General features: G+C 31.2%; 1 protein-coding gene across 7 annotated transcripts in view; it reads right to left on the bottom strand.

Moving 5' to 3' along the window:
- LOC148608192 (sarcoplasmic/endoplasmic reticulum calcium ATPase 1-like) overlaps nucleotides 1-20094 on the bottom strand; it is a 63353-nt gene that overhangs the window by 17920 nt on the left and 25339 nt on the right. For all 7 annotated transcript variants that reach the window (XM_088545490.1, XM_088545488.1, XM_088545493.1 and 4 more), the window contains exons 9-15: nucleotides 11029-11117; nucleotides 5760-5843; nucleotides 3491-3584; nucleotides 2768-2898; nucleotides 1988-2076; nucleotides 1485-1587; nucleotides 865-1122 (exon numbers count right to left, since the gene is read on the bottom strand). In XM_088545490.1, the coding sequence (XP_088401616.1) occupies nucleotides 865-1122; nucleotides 1485-1587; nucleotides 1988-2076; nucleotides 2768-2898; nucleotides 3491-3584; nucleotides 5760-5843; nucleotides 11029-11117 (848 nt within the window). The remainder of the gene's footprint in view (nucleotides 1-864; nucleotides 1123-1484; nucleotides 1588-1987; nucleotides 2077-2767; nucleotides 2899-3490; nucleotides 3585-5759; nucleotides 5844-11028; nucleotides 11118-20094) is intronic.

Here is a 20094-nt window from a genome sequence, read left to right as displayed (position 1 = left end):
TTATGGAACTTGTTACATCAGAAACAATCTCAGCAAATATCTTTGATTATTTAAGGTATGACGTCAACATAAATCATTTCTGCCTTGTTATCACACTTAATAATCCTTCACCTGATTCAACTTCTATTTTCACATTTTAGAACTTCCTTCACCCATATAACATTGGTACTACTTAAGAATATTCATCTTGATGAATCCATAAGCTAAATAATCACATGAGTTGAATAAATAATATAAGGAATCTACTTTACAATGCGATCACAGTTCAAAATTCACAATTTTTTAAAATCATATAAAAAAAAAAACGACATCCTAATATATAACCTTACAAAGGTTCTCAAACCATGGTAAACAAATGACCAATATAGATAACAAACAGCTAAAACTTTGGGGTCATTGATTGGTTATTACTATGAGTCAAGAACATCAACAAATAGCTAAAATTGTAAGGTACATAATGGATTTTTTACCATGATTCAAGAATTTCAACAAACAGCCAAACTTAAGAGGTCACTGATTGGTTTTTACAAAGACACAAGAACATTCAAGATGTTATGATGGCTCTGATACACAGAACCTAACTTGTACATTTTCAATAAAATAAAATTGTAGTCATAATAGAATCAAAATTAATCACAAAGACTTTTGGTTTACCATGGACTGTCCATGTATGTTGATGAATTGCTAAAAACGAAATAATCAAAATACATTGCCAGCTCGTGGTATAGCTAATGATAATATGTATATTATTTCTATAACATCTACAATGACTTTTCTTATAGTTGATCTGAATTCAAGTTAACCAATGTCTGGCTAATCAGGCCAATTCACGATAGTAAAATTCCTTAACAAGAGTTATCTCACCTTGGCAAACATTTTACATCCCTGGGCAGTACGGGTGGGTTTGTTTGGTGAGCAATAAACACTCATTGACTTCCTGTCACGGGAGAACTCAAGCGTAAATTCCTTCTTCCACATTTGACTGATAACATGATTGCAAGCTGTACCCTTCTCACGTTTGTTTAGTCCAGTTTTATCAGTGTTGTAGTAGTTCATTTTCTCTACCAGCACAGTGAGGGCAGTCTCTGTGGCTTCTCCTACTTTCTCATAAATGTTCTTGGTCTTTAAAAAAAAAACCAAATTTATGTTTAATAATTCTTAAAAACTTAAAGAAAAAATCTTTATTGTATAGAACAGTTTCAAGTTACTAATTATTATTTGCATCATTATAACTAGATTATAATAAAAAAAAAGGGTTATTTTCTCTGCTATATATTGCATAATGAGGTTTTTTAAATGATACCAGTCTTCTTTATTATTTTAATTATTTAGGAGTTTAATAAGTAAAAAATAAACTTGTCTTTTTTCCAAATCTATTTGCCAACATCAACTTAACTCAAAGGTTACATGTGGAAGTCTTTATTTAAATAAATGACTCAATAAGTAGAAAAATTCATTTTTAAGGAATAAGGGAGGAAACTCACATCATTATAATCTACACTGGAATCATTGCACATGACACAAACTGTAGCCAACTCTTCTAATCCTGGGAATTCACCACTAAGAACCTTCTTTCCATCTTTGTAGCTAATAAATAAATGGTGATTGATTAAAGCATAAATGTTCAAGCACTGAATCATAATACAACAAAATAGATAAGATGAACATTTTGTCACAGTATACAGCTAAGATATAATCACAGTAATTAATTCTGGAAAATGTTTTGGACAGTTTCAGATATTATGTTGTGCATTCCCAACAGCAATCATGTCAATAAACAAAATAGTAGTTTTATTACTGGTATTCTTTTGCGAAAATTGGAAGTTTTTATGCTGACTGAATGTTAGAAAAACACAGAGAATAACCATGATACATAGCACTGTCCTTTATCATATTTAAAATTTCTATCAAATTTCATTGAAACTCATTTCACACTTGGGAAGGTTATGAAAAGAAAGACCTTGGACTAGTAAAGAATGATACATACATGTCACCTTCTGGAGCATATGTTGATCCTGTAATCTCAAACTGATCAGTTTTAACATCATTTCCTTCAATCTTGGCAAAGGTGAACATCTAAAAATATATACTAATAATTATATATGATAGAACCATGGATGCTAAGGTACTTAATGTACAAATTGAGTCTTAAACATTCAAGGAATGACTTTTACATTTTTTCCATGTATGAAGAAATAACCTCAATCATGGTGCACAATAAATAACCTGCATAGCAGGTTATTTTCAAGTGTGCACCAAAGACATAGATGTTACTTCAAATAGATCAAAAAAATTTAACAGTCAAGTCATTTCTTATAATTTAATGGAAGCATTAACATTCCAAGAGTAAAGTTTGATGACGTCAAGTTATAACAAACTTTTGTTATTTGTTCTTAGATGATGGAAGAAATTGTTCATCCAATCAGAATCTGTTACTTCTGAAATTAATCTATACAACAATAACATATGAGATGTTAGAATTTGTTATCAACTTAATCATGTAATTATGACTTTGTGACCAGTCTTGTATTTTCTTCTTGTCACACTCTAGACAAAATCATTTTGTAACAATTCATACTTAATATTGTCAAATAAAGTTAAGTTCTAAAAACTCTTGGAACTCTATGTAATAAAGCTTCTTGAAGAATTTTTGTGTGCTTAATTAAGATAAACTCATCTACTTCGTATATTTTACAACTTCAAGAAGTCAGCTATAATATCTACTAACAACACGACTGGATACTATGCAGTTCACTTGATTACCTACCCTGCAGACAGACATCTGATTGGTTGTCAAGGTACCAGTTTTGTCAGAGCAGATGACTGAAGTACACCCAAGAGTTTCTACAGATGGTAAACTTCTGACAATAGCATTCTTCTTGGCCATTCTTCTTGTACCTGAAACACAAATATTAAGACACTATTAAATTGTCCATTAGTTGTTATCTGGTTACAAAATGTTTAAAAACATGATTTTTGTTAAGGATAAGTTCCAGGAATAAACAATTGGTACATTTTTTTCTCAGTTACCAGAAGTTATTGAAAGATGATTATTATAAAACTGGGTCTTTCTGGGAGTATAAGTTGGGTATGACTTCAAAACGAATAAAACTTGAGAAATTACATATAAGTGAATTCCAAAATTTATGGCAGTGGTAATTTCCATGATGTTCAAGACTATTTCTTGCTATAAAATACTTCTAATAAATCAAAAAAAAATTAATTTTCATTGTGTTGTTTTTTGTTCCATATTTGTGTAATGTTAAATTTCAGATAATTAGACACTTTAGCATAGGAACAACTACTTGTATAAAATTGTGACAGTTGACCTGTATCAATACTAGGTTTGTAGGGTATCATAGCACCTGATGGCTGTGTACACAATAATCTAAAATAAATTCAAGTAGTTGTAACTACTCATTCTATGTGTAATGTGTATGTTATGGATCTAATCCTGGTAGCATTATCTCAGTATCCATTAACTACACACCCAAAGCAAGACATGTTGTGATGACAGCAGGTAATCCTTCTGGAATGGCAGCAACAGCCAAGGCTACAGCAATCTTGAAGTAGTAAATAGCACCCTGAAATAGTCAATTACAAAAGTGATTAACAGATATAGTATTTACTGTTAGGTTTTTACTGGGAGTTCTTGCAATATTCCTGACTCTGCCAAGTCAGAATGTTCTTTTAGGTCTAATTCAGATTTAGATATTTATCACATATATATATATTTCCTCGCTTAAGATATGTTTTTCAATGGTACACCAGGACTGTAAACCTACTTTTTCCTGAGACTTTTCTAACAATACATTATATTCCAACACCTAATTAATTTTTTCCCAAGTTTTGTGGTGCCAATGCTAACCCACTAGGATCAAAACCATTAAACAAGATGCATGGAGTAAAGCAAAAAAACAAAAAAAAATAAGAAAAAACAATAATTGCAGACCAAGTTGATGACTAGCAGTTAATGTTATTCAAATCAATATTTGACATTTCAATTGTGATTTACGTAAGTGTTAAACAGTGTATGTACATGTGTTAAATAATGAATTCTAAACAACCAACAGCAAAAATCACTCAAAGAAAATAGACCATATTCCAATGGAGACAATAACTTCAATACTTAAAGAAAATAAACCAAATTTCAAAGGAGAGAATAACTTCAATACTCAAAGAAAACAGACCATATTCCAAAGGAGACAATAACTTCAATACTCAAAGAAAATAGACCATATTCCAAAGGAGACAATAACTTCAATACTCAAAGAAAATAGACCATATTCCAAAGGAGACAATAACTTCAATACTTAAAGAAAATAAACCAAATTTCAAAGGAGACAATAACTTCAATACTCAAAGAAAATAGACCATATTCCAATGGAGACAATAACTTCAATACTTAAAGAAAATAAACCAAATTTCAAAGGAGAGAATAACTTCAATACTCAAAGAAAACAGACCATATTCCAAAGGAGACAATAACTTCAATACTCAAAGAAAATAGACCATATTCCAAAGGAGACAATAACTTCAATACTTAAAGAAAATAAACCAAATTTCAAAGGAGAGAATAACTTCAATACTCAAAGAAAATAGACCATATTCCAAAGGAGACAATAACTTCAATACTCAAAGAAAATAGACCATATTCCAAAGGAGACAATAACTTCAATACTCAAAGAAAACAGACCATATTCCAAAGGAGACAATAACTTCAATACTCAAAGAAAATAGACCATATTCCAAAGGAGACAATAACTTCAATACTCAAAGAAAACAGACCATATTCCAAAGGAAACAATAACTTCAATACTTTAAGAAAATAGACCATATTCCAAAGGAGAGAATAACTTCAATACTTTGAGAAAATAGACCATATTCCAAAGGAGAGAATAACTTCAATACTTTAAGAAAATAGACCATATTCCAAAGGAGAGAATAACTTCAATACTCAAAGAAAATAGACCATATTCCAAAGGAGAGAAATCAATAACTTCAATACTTAAAGTGTTGCTTTACGAAAATTAAAAACAGTGACAATCCAATTTATATTGAAATTTGGCTTCAAGGATAAAATAAAACCCCATTATAATACCAACTCTGACTAAAACTCAAAATATTTTTAAGGATAATTTACATTAAAATCAATAACATATTGAGCATTTAAAACCAGCCAAACATTTTCATTTCCCTAAAGCTAGAAAATTAATTTAAAACCTTTTTCAGTATGTGTAACTCCATGTCTCAAAAACATTTTATTATGATATATCAAGTCATTTTATTGTTTACAGTAAAATCCCCTTAACATGAATCTTCTATGGACTTGAATGGCTTGGGTTACTCAGTCTTATCAATTTTTTTTTATTAAAATATCACTTATTTGATTTACACAAGTGTTGGCATGAACATGTCTGAATATGTATTTACAAAAATGAATCAATATTTATCCACTGTCCATCTGTAGATAGAGACAGTACAGCAGATGGATGGATAGTATATTAATAACACTAAGAATTTTTACATTTGCTAATTAAACATTGATAGAGATTTGTAGCTCGTCTCATGTTTGACTATTCAGCAGTCCTTTACACAAAAGTTTGCAAGTGTAATATAAGATGTTAGTTACGATATTACAATACCTAGATCAATTATGATGTCATAACTTACAACAAATGAACACATTCTCACATTTGATAAAGAACTAATCCTCATTTTACTGCTTGACTGATCTTTAATTGTTCTCCAATACTTACTTTAACCCAAGATCCACCATGAGCAGGGTCGTTGAAATGTCCTATGTTAATGGCCCATACAGCAATACAGATAATGGTGATCACCTGAAAAATAGTACAGGAAAATACTGTTTACATACAACACAGGTTGATATGAGTATTTAGGGATTGAATACTGACCAATATAAAAAGCCTCAACTTGAATTTTGTTTACTGATCAACAAATACAAATATCTGCTGCTTGAAAATTTGTGAAAATAGAAACTCATATGTTTTTATAATATGGTTTTGGTTAATTGTCCATTAAAAAATATGTTTTTGATAAACAAACATAACTAATAACTAATTAATACATTATGTCAGTGGGCTTCTGCTTGTCATGTCTTTGGTTTCTTGTATTTTTCTTCCTAGGTTGAAGCCAAATTGTTTACAGTGAAATAATGTATTGATGTCAACTGAAAGTACTTTAATATTATTGACACACTTTTGACATAATATAAGGTAACAGTGAAAAATTAATGCCAGGGATAACACATGAAATCTCTATTAGCCATCATGAATCTAACACCTTAGAGAAACCCTGGTATTTTTGTTATTGAAATACTGAATTCTAAGGCAAAATCCGTGAGGCAGTATTATCTTTCAATACCATATATGCCTATAATATAGTATTACAGACATTTGTAAATTGAAGATAAGAACCATAAAGAAAAATCCCCATAGCAACTCAAAGTTTGCATATTTAGAGGTGTTGTCAGTTCATCCTTTTGTGTATATACATAATAACAAACCACTAATTAAAACTTTCCAGGAAACACACAAGAAATTATAAAATACAACAATAGCAAAATAGAAAATTACTGATGCTAGGAATGTTTGTTAGAATGTGTACTCAGTGATCCACAGGTAGAAATTAAATGAGAGTGTAAAAAACTAAATAGGGGTATTTAGTAGTTAATCAATACAATAGAGTTTTTTCAAAAAATGGATCTTCCAGTATCATTTATTACAAAATTTATTTCAAAATCATCTGACTCCGCATCAAATTTAAGGTGTGCTAACATGCAACCAACATGCTAGAATTCTACCTGACGTGGACCTGCATCTTGTACTTTACACATGATAAAAATATGACGTGCTCAATATGAATATGACATAACACTGAACTAGACATGACAGTACTAATTAGACAGTATCTGAAGCCCTAAAGTGTGAGTTAATATGCAGATCAGCAAAACCTTACATTGCCAAGATAAACAGCAATAAAATGCTACATATGTTTGTTATGTAGAACCTCTATTAAAACTTCAACAATACTGATTCACCATAGAAACAGTATAAATGTCACAAGATAGAGAATTCTGAAGTGCATATATCTGCTCTGAAGGGCCTAGCCCAATACATGGTATGAAGTGAAGCATATTCTGTTTACAAGAGGCTAGCAACTAATCTACTGAAGGTGGCACAAGCATATCCTTTTGACGATCAATCATTTACCACACACAAACCAAATACCAATTCAGTTTATAGTATATCTAAATGAACCAAATCTTAGTTCTACAAAAAAAAAAAGAATTTTCAGAACCATTCACAATCCAGCAGTCCACCCCTAGAGTTATAATACCATTCTAAAACAAACAATATGATAGGAAGTTACACACAGTGATATTTTTGTACCAAATATCTGCTATCATCTATTTCACATCATATAACATATTTCTCATCAGAAAAGTAATAATTTACACAATCAAAGGCATCCATCATTACATTTATGAGATCTTCAGGAAGCAAAGGCCAGTACATTTCAAAATAACATCAAGCCAATATGAAAGGATGATTAGATACAGCTGAACTAACTGTCTTTGATAGGCTTTTAGAGAAAACTCAATTTTGTAAAGATCAAAGGTAAATATACCTTTTCTTGATTAAACTGAAGAAGTATTGTCCTTGAAAATTGATCTACAAAAGATGCAACGTCAATTGGTAGAAAACTTAAAATGACCTTAAATCTAATATTTCAAGGTCATGAATACAAGGGCTACCAGAAATTTCAATACTTATAGAACTTAGGTTTACAAGGATACAGAATTAATTTCATTATGTATAGAGATTAACTGCAACTGGCTTGGATTAAAACTAACTTTATGCTAAAGTAAGAAGTTGTCAGATCTTCCATAAGTAGCATCTAGTAAATCTGTGATGATGATCAACACAAAAATTGGGGGCAGATGGGAATTAATTGACAATTATGATTCAGTCACCTCAATTATCAGTGTAATATGTCAACTTAGACACAGATATTAAAATTCTTCAGTACATTTAAAAAACAAATATGGGTGTGCAGATCATTAAGTAAGTAATATCCATGTAGAGTCATTGATGGAATGTAATAACATAGAAGTCCAGAAGACTATCAATACTTGCATGAAAGTCAAGAATGATAGTTAAGTAGTACTCCAGCTAAGAATCATGCAAAATATGATACATGGTTGGAAAGCCTACATATTTTTATTTTTGATATTTTGTTTAAAATGCTTCAGTAAACAGAAATGAACATTTGGTTTTTCGTATAACCCGTGCTCATAGGAGATAAAAATTGTATAGAATGCACTGTAGAATTCAAAATTAAGGGAGAAACTCTGTAAATGCCAGTCAAGTACAACAGAATCTATTGGATTTTTTGTGTTAATTACCTCTTAAGAGCAGGTAGATTTGAATTACACATTTCACAATATAGAACCATAAAACAACTTAATCACAAAAATAAAAATATGTAGCCTTATTTGCGGAGTATCACATTTTTCAGATTTTGCATGATTCTTACAAAGACAGCTACTTAATTCATCTGAGATCTGTTCTGTACTATTTTAACTGAGGGACAGAAAGTCATTTATCTGCTGTGAAATCCAAATAAAGAATACAATTACTGGGAAATATGAGTCAGGGTTAGACATTGGTTGTGTCAAGTTAAATAGACTTGTGAGACAAGTGGCAGTTACAGGACAGCCACAGACATTTGAGTATTGGAAGCTATTTGTTTGCTGTGAAATAAAACAGAGAAAAACAATTACCTACCAATGAAGAATATTGGATTGAAAGTAGATGTCTTCAGTATTTAACCTCAATACAGTTTTCACTTTAGACAGAATACATGAAAGGAATACTGATGCATAGCAAGTTTAATATACAACCAGGGGCGCATTTCTTTTACCCGAATCTGAAACATGATTCTGATTCATATTATTTTGCTTCGCTACCAAGCCATTTTGTTACTTTTGAAACATGTTTGTTTTGATAGAAACTGAAACATGTTACAGTTTCTCAAATGTTGTATTTTAATCACCGAATCATGTTTCTGTTTTTTGAAACATTGTACTGAAACATTTTTCAGATTCAGGTAAAAGAAATGCGCCCCAGGAGTCAGAATATTCATTATCAGTGTTTCAGGGTCAGTAAAATTAATACTGTAATAGCACTTTTGAAACAGAAGTGACAAAAAAAAAATTAAAACAAACAGGCAAAAACAAGGAAAGAACAATTTTAAGACAAACACTGTTCGATCTATACATTTTACATTTAATTTCATAGTAAATAGTTATGAATTTTCAGGTGTTGAAAAACCATTATTTATGTTATGGTAATTCCATTCAGATTTTTGATGTTGGACTTGATAATTCCTAACAAGTTACTACAATACTTTACCAAAAACAAGTCTATGACTGCACAATTTCTCTTCTTAAAGTTAGGAACAAATCCTTATTAGTACTAACGATGAAACATGCAAGGCATACCACACGTTTGTAGCATCACATGACACAGTAATCTCTAGAGAATTCACATGGAACCTTTACTGCATCAATTTAACAAGTAATAATGACCACATTGCTTAAAAACACAAACATATTATTTTTTATCTGATTTTCTTTTATTGAGAAGAGTCATGACCTTTGAATTGCTTACATCACACATATAGAACTAGAATTGCTTCATGCTCTGACATTTTAAAATCTGGATCTAATCATTGCAAAAGTACAGAAAAAAAGACAAAGTACAGGTACATTTTCTGAATTAAACCTGCCTTAGTACTATATGATGGGCACTTCAAATCCAACAATTCAATCTAGATAGAGTACAAGATAGGGACAAGTCCATTGTTCAAAGAAAGCACAAGGTTTAATGATGGCAACACAATGAAGATGTAAATTAGAACATTGATATAAAGCAAATTTCATGAAAAAGTGATCCAATTTTATAGAAAAGGCGGCTTAAACACAGAACTAAACACTGAAGTATTACATTCACATCTTTTACATTCTTAGCTTTCACAGCTATTCAGGTGCACACTTAAAACTTTAAATATGAAGGCCACAGTCCATTTTAGAGATTGGAAAGAGGTGTGAATTTAAATTTTTAGGTAAAGATGAGAAGTGTCAAAATCTGAACATACAGACAACAAAGTAAAACCAAACAGCCACAAAAATCAGCAGATAATTGTTTCCCTAGTTATTAAAGAAATAAGCCACCAAATCTGTGATGTAATCCAGATCTAACTGACTGAACTAATTACACCCCAGGAAATACCTGTAATCTTTACACATGCATAACATCAGGAACAGATACCAGCCAATCAGAACATGATATAGATTATCATCCTGGCAGGGGTCAGCCAATCATATCATCTGATACATAGATACTGGGGTGATAAGATATTTATAAAAACTGTTCAGCACTTATGCATGAAAAATTAAAGCTTTTCTCAGTTAAAAGCATAATTATGTTCGAATGATTAACACTCCATCTGAACAAAAGAAAATCCAACTGTCAAAATGATCCCTAGGAATTTTATCTTAAAAGTTGTATTTTGAGCCAAAATTTAATATAAAATCGTATCTGCCTTTTCTAGCATATTTCTTTTCATATTATTGATTCTAAGACAATCCTACAAACAAAGAACTGGAACTCAACAGGATTTCATTGATCTGCACACGAACTGAACACTAGCTACTGAAGGCTAATATTTACTTGCCTTAGACTGAGATAATAGCCTCTTAAGGAGTCATTGTATTACCCAGTTTCATTGGCGTTATATTTCAACCATCTTGACAATCAGATGGACAAAGTTTTATCATTTTCAATTATGATCCAGAAGGGGCATTTACCTTGAACCCAAAGACATGTTCCCTATAAATTGGAAGTTCACGACAGACTCTTTATGTCCAAAAGTAGACTAGAACAAACAGGTGAAGCATTCATGTCACAAATATTTTCAAGCTATTTTCTCCCTTGATACCTTTGACAGTTGTTGTCCAAACTCATCCAGTTTCTGCTGTAATGGTGTCTTTTCTGTCTCTGTGTCCATCATCTCGTCTCGGATTTTCCCTGGAAAGAGAAAAAGTTACTACATTTAATTATAGGACTGGTGTAATTTTTAAGCACCACGAAGAATATTTTGTCCAATTGTAAAGATAAGACACTAAATGTTCCATGCCAACAAACTTTGGGCATATAGAATTTGATTTGTGCATCTGTCGGTGACAGGGTTGGACACTTAACAGTAGTCCTGCCCCTTCATAATTTGTGAGAGGACTACTTAGAAATTTTAATTGGTAGTCCTTTGAGCTACCTTAATAATTTAAAAATTTTATCATTCCTAAGGACAGGACCGTAAAATAATTTTGAGGACTACCAAATATATCTATCAGAAAATCCAGTGGGCTACCTGTGCATAAATGGCTAGTGTCAATCCGTATCCAAACTTTTATTACTGCAAAATGTTTTTAACAACTTGATAAAATAATATTTTTTGCAATACAGTTCTGGTTATTATAATTCAGACTAACTCTGTATCTGAAGTTACATCTGTTCGACATGGTGATGCTGGAATACTCCTGCCTGCCAGGTAAAGCTCTGTTTAATGCCTCAATAATTACTCAAGTTAAAACAGTTAATCATCTGTAATCAACTCTGACATTTCAGTGCTCATTTTACCAAAAGAAATCTGTAGTAAATTAGCTTGTTAAATTATTACATCAGTTTCTAACTCAATTTTCACAACTCAATAATGTTTAAAATGCTTTCTATTTGTATCTGGTAGACAGTTTAGTGGGAAGGTTACATTCATTTACTTCAAAAAAATGTTACAGGTCTTAAAAACTACAAAAAAAATGCTTCACTTAAATATTTGAAAAATCAGGTGGTAAGTAAAGGATGAATTTATGTTCGTTTTTTTTCCTACACCTGCCCTGTCAAAAGAGACATAACCCCCAACTAAAAAAACTGGTTAAATGCACACATACATACATACACTTTGTATCATGTCTTAACTAACTATAAATGTTCATGAATTTGGAGCAGTAGTTTTTCATCTTAGGAGTTCACTTACATAAGTTTGACAAGAAGACATACAGGACAAAAACAAAAAGTCTTTCCACCAAAGCTGTGCCTTTGTAAATATTTTGTTCTTCACTGTGTGGAGAATTTGTTCAGTGAACAGTCAATAATGTAATCCAACTATTTTTATTTTTTATTATAAATGATGATCAAGCAATTTCAAGGTAAACATAAAGAAATCTTCAATTCCTAGTAAACCACAGATACCAAATATAAGCCAGTGACTTTAAAGATTACACACAGTATCAGAATTTGACAGACTCTAACTCAATGTGAGGATAAAATGAAGAAAAAAGAAAGATGCAAACAAACAATAAGTAAGCAAGTTGAAAAGTCTCAATTATCTTTCATGATTCAATATTGCTGTATAAGTTGCTTCAGAATAGACAAGCTCCAGACTATGATCACTATATAAAGATTTCCATTTTACCTGATGGGAGCAGCTGTATATAGGTCTTGGAAGTGATATCATTATAAAGTTATAGCTATTATCCTAGCAATGATGTATTATTAATCAATGTCATGATTCCCAGGGTAAAAAGAGCAAGATTGATAGGATGATCACTTAGACTATTGATCCTTATATGTCTATAAAATACAGCATCACCGATTGACAGGTTCTTACTTCACATACAGAACCAAAAACAACCCAACCTTGTTTATAGAAACTATTGGCGTTTCTATATCTATCAAAAAGTATAACAAGTTAACACTTCAGACACAAGATTTCTCTGGTTAGATTTTCTGTATTACACTTCTCTTGATTTAATTCACTTGTAATATGATGGGTGCAGCTGGCAGAGCAGGACATACTTATCCTTCCAGAGCACCTGATATCACTCCAGGTTTTTTGAGGGAGTTCACATTGCAAACTTGTGCTTATTTTTTTTTAGTTTTTGTGTAATCTTGTTTTTCCTTTCTTCAGTTTTAATGTGTAATTGTATTTTATTCTGTTGTCTAAATTGTGACTGTGGATCTTCTCTGTTTCCTGTTTTCATGTTTTGGTCATGTTTTGGGATTCTGACTTCTCTGCATTGTTTTTCTGTTTAATGCTTCAGTATTGCTATCAATTGAAGAAACTAATCAGTAGCCTAATGGAGAAAAAAGTTCATAGTAATTTGAAAGTATTGATAGCATTAGCAATGATAATACATGACCTTTCATTTTTCGACTAATATCTTCTAAGGGTGAATGAAAATCATAATAGCTGTCAAGATTACTGTTGCAAAAAATAATTGTGTACCCAATAAACCAGTCAAGTATTTATGTGCTCTCTAAATATGGGTAGAAGGTGTTCAGTTGATATAATTTACAGCTGTTCTAGCTAGTCTGGCAAAACACAAGGCTAGAACAACATATGTTTTCTCTGAAAAAGAATTGTTATGAGAAAACTGCCCTAAGTCTTCTGATTTGTCTAATTATATCAACATTATTATATAAAACAAAAATAAGTAAGATAAGCACGATCCTTCTGTTACCCCAAATATTAGCATTGTTCTGGTAAAATACAGCTAGTGAAAAAGCCCATGAATAAGGGGTTTCCATAGGGGAGTTCACATACTTTTTGGCATTACGTAAAAATAATTGGCAATTTAATCTGATATCATTGAAAAGTGTTTGGCATCTATTCATAACAATCTGCTGGTGCATGAAGAAAAGGATAAAAGTAGCTGAAGGACAAACTACAGGAGTCAGTGACCTCAGATACCAACCTTGAAGCATCTGATGGTAAAAAAAGAGACAAATAATGTGACCTTTTGAACCTAATATATTGAGGAGGAGGTTAGGGTTGGTTTCTCTTTTGTTACAGCACCTTAGTTAATCTGTTCTCATTGTTCACTTGTCAAATTTTCATCAACTTCCAAATGTACTACTGTAATTGTTATTGATCAAGAAAATAAAAACACTATTACAGAATATCTCTACATACAAACATGTGAAAAAGGTTGATTAGAAAACACTTTTATGTTTATTTCACCTTCTGTGACTGAGAAGTTGGAGAATATCCTTAAAACAAGCACTGTGTAGAGTAGAATTTCAAGTATTGTAAACTTGGACAACTTACAGTAAAGACAAGTGAATGGATATTTATAGAGTTTTAAGTACACAGTGGTCTATGAAACATAAAAAAAAAAAAAAAAAAAAAAAATCACATGAAAATTTCATTTCTATTTTAAATTTTTTTTTATCAATGCCTCCATATCTAATTGAAATTTTTAATGAAACTGACCACATCAATAACTATTGAACCTAAAGTGGCTGAGGAAGGTCAAAGTCAACATTGAACATCAACCACAGAGATTTACTAAATCTGTTCTAAACAGATTGTGTTGATCAATACTGGAACAAATTCCAACCATTTGGGGAATGAGAAATAATGTTTTAAGCCTTTCATATTTACAGAAATAGCACACTTGAATATAAATCACTTCAAAATCTCTAAAAGGAAATAAGAAGTCTCTATTAGGAAATAAGAAAGTGTGAAAATTGGAGACAGAAAACATCTTGACAGACATAGAACAATCCCATGGGGTATTAATTATGCTGTTAGATGCTGCACCACTGTATAGATACTTATTCATTGCAAATTTGCAGCCACATTAGTATTACCACCGGGATTTTCTGTTTTCTAAAATAAGTCAGAAATAAACCATACCAAATGGAAAATTAATATTAGACTGGACTATACACTAAGTGCTTACATAAAAAACCAATTAAAAAGTCAGTAATAGCCAGGAGTCAAAATTTTCTTTCAAGAATGAAACATCCTTAACTTCACTTGAGGAAAACCTTGAGACCCCAATAAAGTTTTAATGAATACAGCTGAAGGTCCTGGGTCAGATTTTGATAGTTCCGAGACCTCAGACCTCAAATAATTAGAATCCTGACTAGTAGTATGATATAAACTCTCATGCTATCTTATACAGTTGTAAATGGGGCATACATACAAGTTCTGCAAGATTCAAAGAAAAACTACAGGTAAACAGAAGAATGACTAAAAGGCACCTGTGATCACATAAATTTCTACAACCATGTATTTTTTCATTAAAAAAAAAACACCCACCACAAATGAACAGCTAACCAAACAATTAAATTATTCTCAGAACCTCTAATCTTAAATGAAAGTTTCAAACAGGTACTGTTCAAACTAATTACTGTCAATTTTATCTTTTTTATTGGCTCTTAAATACCAATGTTTAATACGTTGCACACCCTACCACTAATTCATGCACCTTTTGTCTGCTGTTTGAAAAAGACTACTTTACATCATTATTTCTTCTAAGTACAATTTTTCATATGCCAAGTTACATAGGGAGAGAAACTTCCATGTTAGAAGATGATGAGGCTCCATAAGCTTTTAATCACACAATCATTTGTATTATGTTCAAACATGATTTTTTAATATTCATAAATGCGATAAAAGACTTTCTGCAGGTGTACCTAATATTATATATATATATATATATATATATATATATATATATATATATATATATATATATATATATATATATATATATATATATATTCTCTCATCAAATTCTGATTTTTTTTGTAAATGATATTAGTCATTATGAACACTTAATGTGTTACAGCATACAGTATAAATCTTAACATAATTGATCAGTTGTCTGGAAACTCATTAAGTCATCAAATCATACAAAAAAATGAAATTCAAGGGCATCCTCAGGAGGCAAGCTTAAAATAGGTTATGTTTGATGGGAAATCGACTATAGATATGAATGTAGCCAGAACTTATTTTGCTATAACAGACCTTAGACATCAAAGATTTAAGCCTAAGATAATATAAGATCTATAAAGTTGAAGATTCTTTCAGGGATAGACTAGTCTATATAATACATGCATCATGGCATTGTCTGTGCCACTTGAACAATCAATTTCAACAAGTGACATTTCAGTAAACTTACTAAACTAACTGGTGTTGCTTAACCAGCCCATACAAACCAGACCACTTTTTATAGCAGACTATATCAAATAGAGGAATAGATGCTAACAAGCTTGAGACAAAACTGCAGGTGCAAAACTAATACTCATCAAAATTTAAGTCAATGACCTTTATTGCATGCTAAAATAAGATTATGTCTTTGAACAAAATGATTTTTGGCAATTGTAAACTCGTTATATTGATTATTCAATATAAATATTATGTATATCTGCAGTAAAACATATTACATGTTATTGGTTTTCCATCAATCTGTGAAATAGCTCATTTAATACATAGTTTACTCAAAAAGGACGGCTTTGTAGAACATTATCGAGGACAAATGAAATACTCAGCATGTTAAAGAGTAATCAAAGGATTGAAAAAAAAAATGAAATGGTGATCTAATGATTACTTGGTAACCTTTAATGGCAAATAAATAATAAACTTGAGTCAGTTAACCCTAAAAACTACAAGTTAATCATGTATACCTCCCATTATCATAAAGACATAGTTTGTGTCTAACTCGGACAGCAATGATGAAAAATTCTCTCAAGACAAGTGCAAAGATTCTTTTCTGTATCACTGTCATAGCACCCAGTAGTAAAGGTACAAATGGTTAACTGGTAAAATGTATCAATGTTATGACAGAAAATAAACTGAAATGGACAGAATAGGAAGTGCAAATGATACTGTTGATAATATTTGGGCAACTACTACATGTATTACCACTACCACGCACACTATTATTGTTTGAGGTGCCTATGTCTAGGATAAAGGACCCATTGTATGGCTTCCTGCCACTGTACCAGTGTTTTCAACAGCAACAACTGACACTGCAAAAAAAAAAACTCTTGGAAGCTAAAATAAGTTTTCATAAAACATAACCACAACATTTAATACAAAATATCCCCAAAAAAATATCAAAGTACCACACAGCACAGAACCAGATACAAACAGGTGACTGATCAACAGGTACTAGCAACTAAGTAAACAATAGGGCAGATTTTCAGTACAACACATCCCACTCTTGTCTATATTAACATCCATTTTTACTCCTACAGCACCATTTACCAATAACCATTACTTTCTTTGTTAAAAACATGTACTCTATAATTTAGCCTAATCTAATGACAAACTTCAGTTCAATATCCCTTAGACTGGTTACCAACAAAGACCAGAAATAAACCCTCCCACACCTGACCATTATGTTCTGTATAGTCATTATTTTTCCTATGTCTATAGACTAATTGATTGTTAACAGCTTTATGATCAACCACCATTATCTTAAATTAAAAATATCTAAATTATCAACCACCATTATCTTAAATTAAAAGTATCTAAATTATCAACCACCATTATCTTAAATTAAAAGTATCTAAATTGAGTTATATCTATCCTTGAAAAGTCTTAAAATATAAACCTAGAGATTGTGATAAATTTTTCAGAAAATATAGATGTTTGAACTCTTCATCATTATGCTTTAAAATTGCATCAATAAGATTCATGAGTCTGCAAATTGTGACAAAAACTATTCTCAGCCACTATATATTAATTTCATTAATTTTAATAATTAGTTGTCTGTCTGTCCCTCGACAGTTTCCAGATGAAAACTTGAAATCAAATTTTCAGATTCGTTTTGAAACTCTGCAGTTGCTAAGTACTATGAAATACAGGTTAAGTTCAATTTTCAGCAAAATCCAAAATGCAGTTTTCAAGTTGAGCCATTTTTAACAATTTCCCATCCCCCCTTTTTCACCATTACATGGCAGAAGCACTTACTGTTCAAATAATGGCCAACTTTTTTTGAATGATCGCCAGACATAAAAATAGTCCCGATAGTCTGTATCTAGTCTATTATAGTTGAGACCTAAATTTTAAAGAATTTGTTTAGGATCTTGCAAATCAACACCTGGAGGAGAATTTTGGGGAGGGAGAATGTCAGTTGTTCTTGTATTAGTTATATACATATGATCACTGCTAGTTGCTTCAAAAACCAAAATTCATTTTCAAAGATTTTTATAAAGTGACTATTGACCAGTAGCGAGTTAATTTTACAATGCCAAACACTACTTTCACAAGCCAGATTTCAGATTATCAGCACCTTCACTGGTTGTCTATTGTTCTTACTGACTGATAGTTCTTTTATCTCATTCTACTGCCATGATACTAAAAATACCTGCAATTTCCAATGACAATAATGTGTCAAATCGATTGTCACAGATGAACAGAACAGTGCCTACAAATGTACTTTGAAGGTCTCCTTTAGTTAGGTCTACCATCACATCTCATCTTATCAAGCTCAAAAAGATAGTCTCTGTCTTCACTTCAACAATTGCTGTTATTCTATATTTATTGTAGACTGACTATTTCTTCCATTACAGTGGGTGTTTTCCATTAATGAGAGACAATGAAAACACAGCTATATGTGGCAGACTTACATTTAGAGTTATAATCATTTACCTTCATCTGGGAGAAAGTGATCTACCTAATACCCAGAACATTCAAACTATATAACAATACTTCCCTACTTTAACCAAATGATTGGTAATTAACTGTTAAAGCCATTTTACTGTGGTATAAACTGTATTAACCTGGCACTTCCTTCATATGTTTACAAAACTCTTGGATTACAGGAATTAATGTTTACAATGTTTGGCTAAGTATTTACAGCCTACTTCAATTTTGTAACAAAATCTAACCCTGAATCTAATTTCCTATTTTTGAGATTTAAGATTTAAGTGTACTCTAGAATTCTAAACATCACTGATCATAGAAAAACTCTAAAGTAAACTGGAAATAGTTCTGTCAGCAGCCTGCCAGGTCTCTGGGTTTTATTACAGTTTCATTTGTCTTGATTTCTGCTTTCATCAAACTAATTACCCATTGTTTATTGTTAATTTTATTTCATCAAAAACACAAATTATAGCCTTACAGCAGGTGCTTCAGTTTTCTTGAAAGCCATAAAATAGGACTGTTTATAGAATTACAATCTCAAGGCCAGGCATATTAATGTTTTCATCAAAATCTCTACTCTATCCTTCAAATGTCAATATAAAGATAGGCAAGGAGAAATTTGGCTTGCCACGAGATTAATAAGACTGAATTAGAATTTCATTTTTTATGATTAATTAGATATAAGCTCTCAACAAGTTGGCAGAAAAGAAAGAATCTTAATTTGTTTAAATCCCATTCTCTGGCAATTTTCTAAGATTGGGTATAACCTAATATATCCAGCATCAGTAGACTGCTGGAAATTAAACTGATGAAATGGGTCTTTCAACATTCATGAAGAAGATTCGAAAATGTTAGCATTGTTAGAGGTTAGATTATAGAGAGCAGCAACTTTGATGAAAAATAGATGTCAACATTTGGCTTATGTATACACTTTTGCTTTCTCCTATAAGTCAAACTGTTTAAAAAAGATACACACAGAGTACAAAAGAACTAAATCAACATAGTTTCTCTCAAATTACATATGGTATAGCATTCAGTTTCATGAAGTAATAATTTAAAGATAATTCAAACAGTTCACAGTATCAAGAAAAACGCTCAAAAAATAGTAATTGTCCTGTTCAACCATTATGTTCCATCGGTGTTTGTTGAAAAAATAATCCACCTATGAAGCTACAAGATAAGATAAAATGAACTTTCAGCCTACCAAGGTATCATCTAAACTCTTAACCTATGTATAATCATATAACATGAAAACAAACATTTGTAAGACCAGATAAATCAAAATAATATCAATAAGAACTGACACAGAGGATCAATAAAAAGAGAGGGAGGTAAGTAACTGATATACCATGAATAATAGATAGCAAAAAGGTTTCCACAGAGCTCTTAGATATTCTGACCACCCTAGAAAAAGATGGAAGCATTCACAGCATGTTTTAATTTCTTGTTTGCAGAAACATATACTATAAGGTTATCATTCTTGTTACACAGATTTGTTCACAATGTCCTACAATGTAGTTATCTCTTACATGTATGTTACATATATAACCCAAATTTTAAATCATA

The sequence above is a fragment of the Perna viridis genome, chromosome 9 (genome assembly GCF_037379345.1).
Source record: "Perna viridis isolate PV_CMFRI_1.1 ecotype Kerala chromosome 9, ASM3737934v1, whole genome shotgun sequence".
In the NCBI taxonomy this organism is placed as follows: Eukaryota; Metazoa; Mollusca; class Bivalvia; order Mytilida; family Mytilidae; genus Perna; species Perna viridis.
This window is presented reverse-complemented; position numbering and strand designations above follow the sequence as displayed.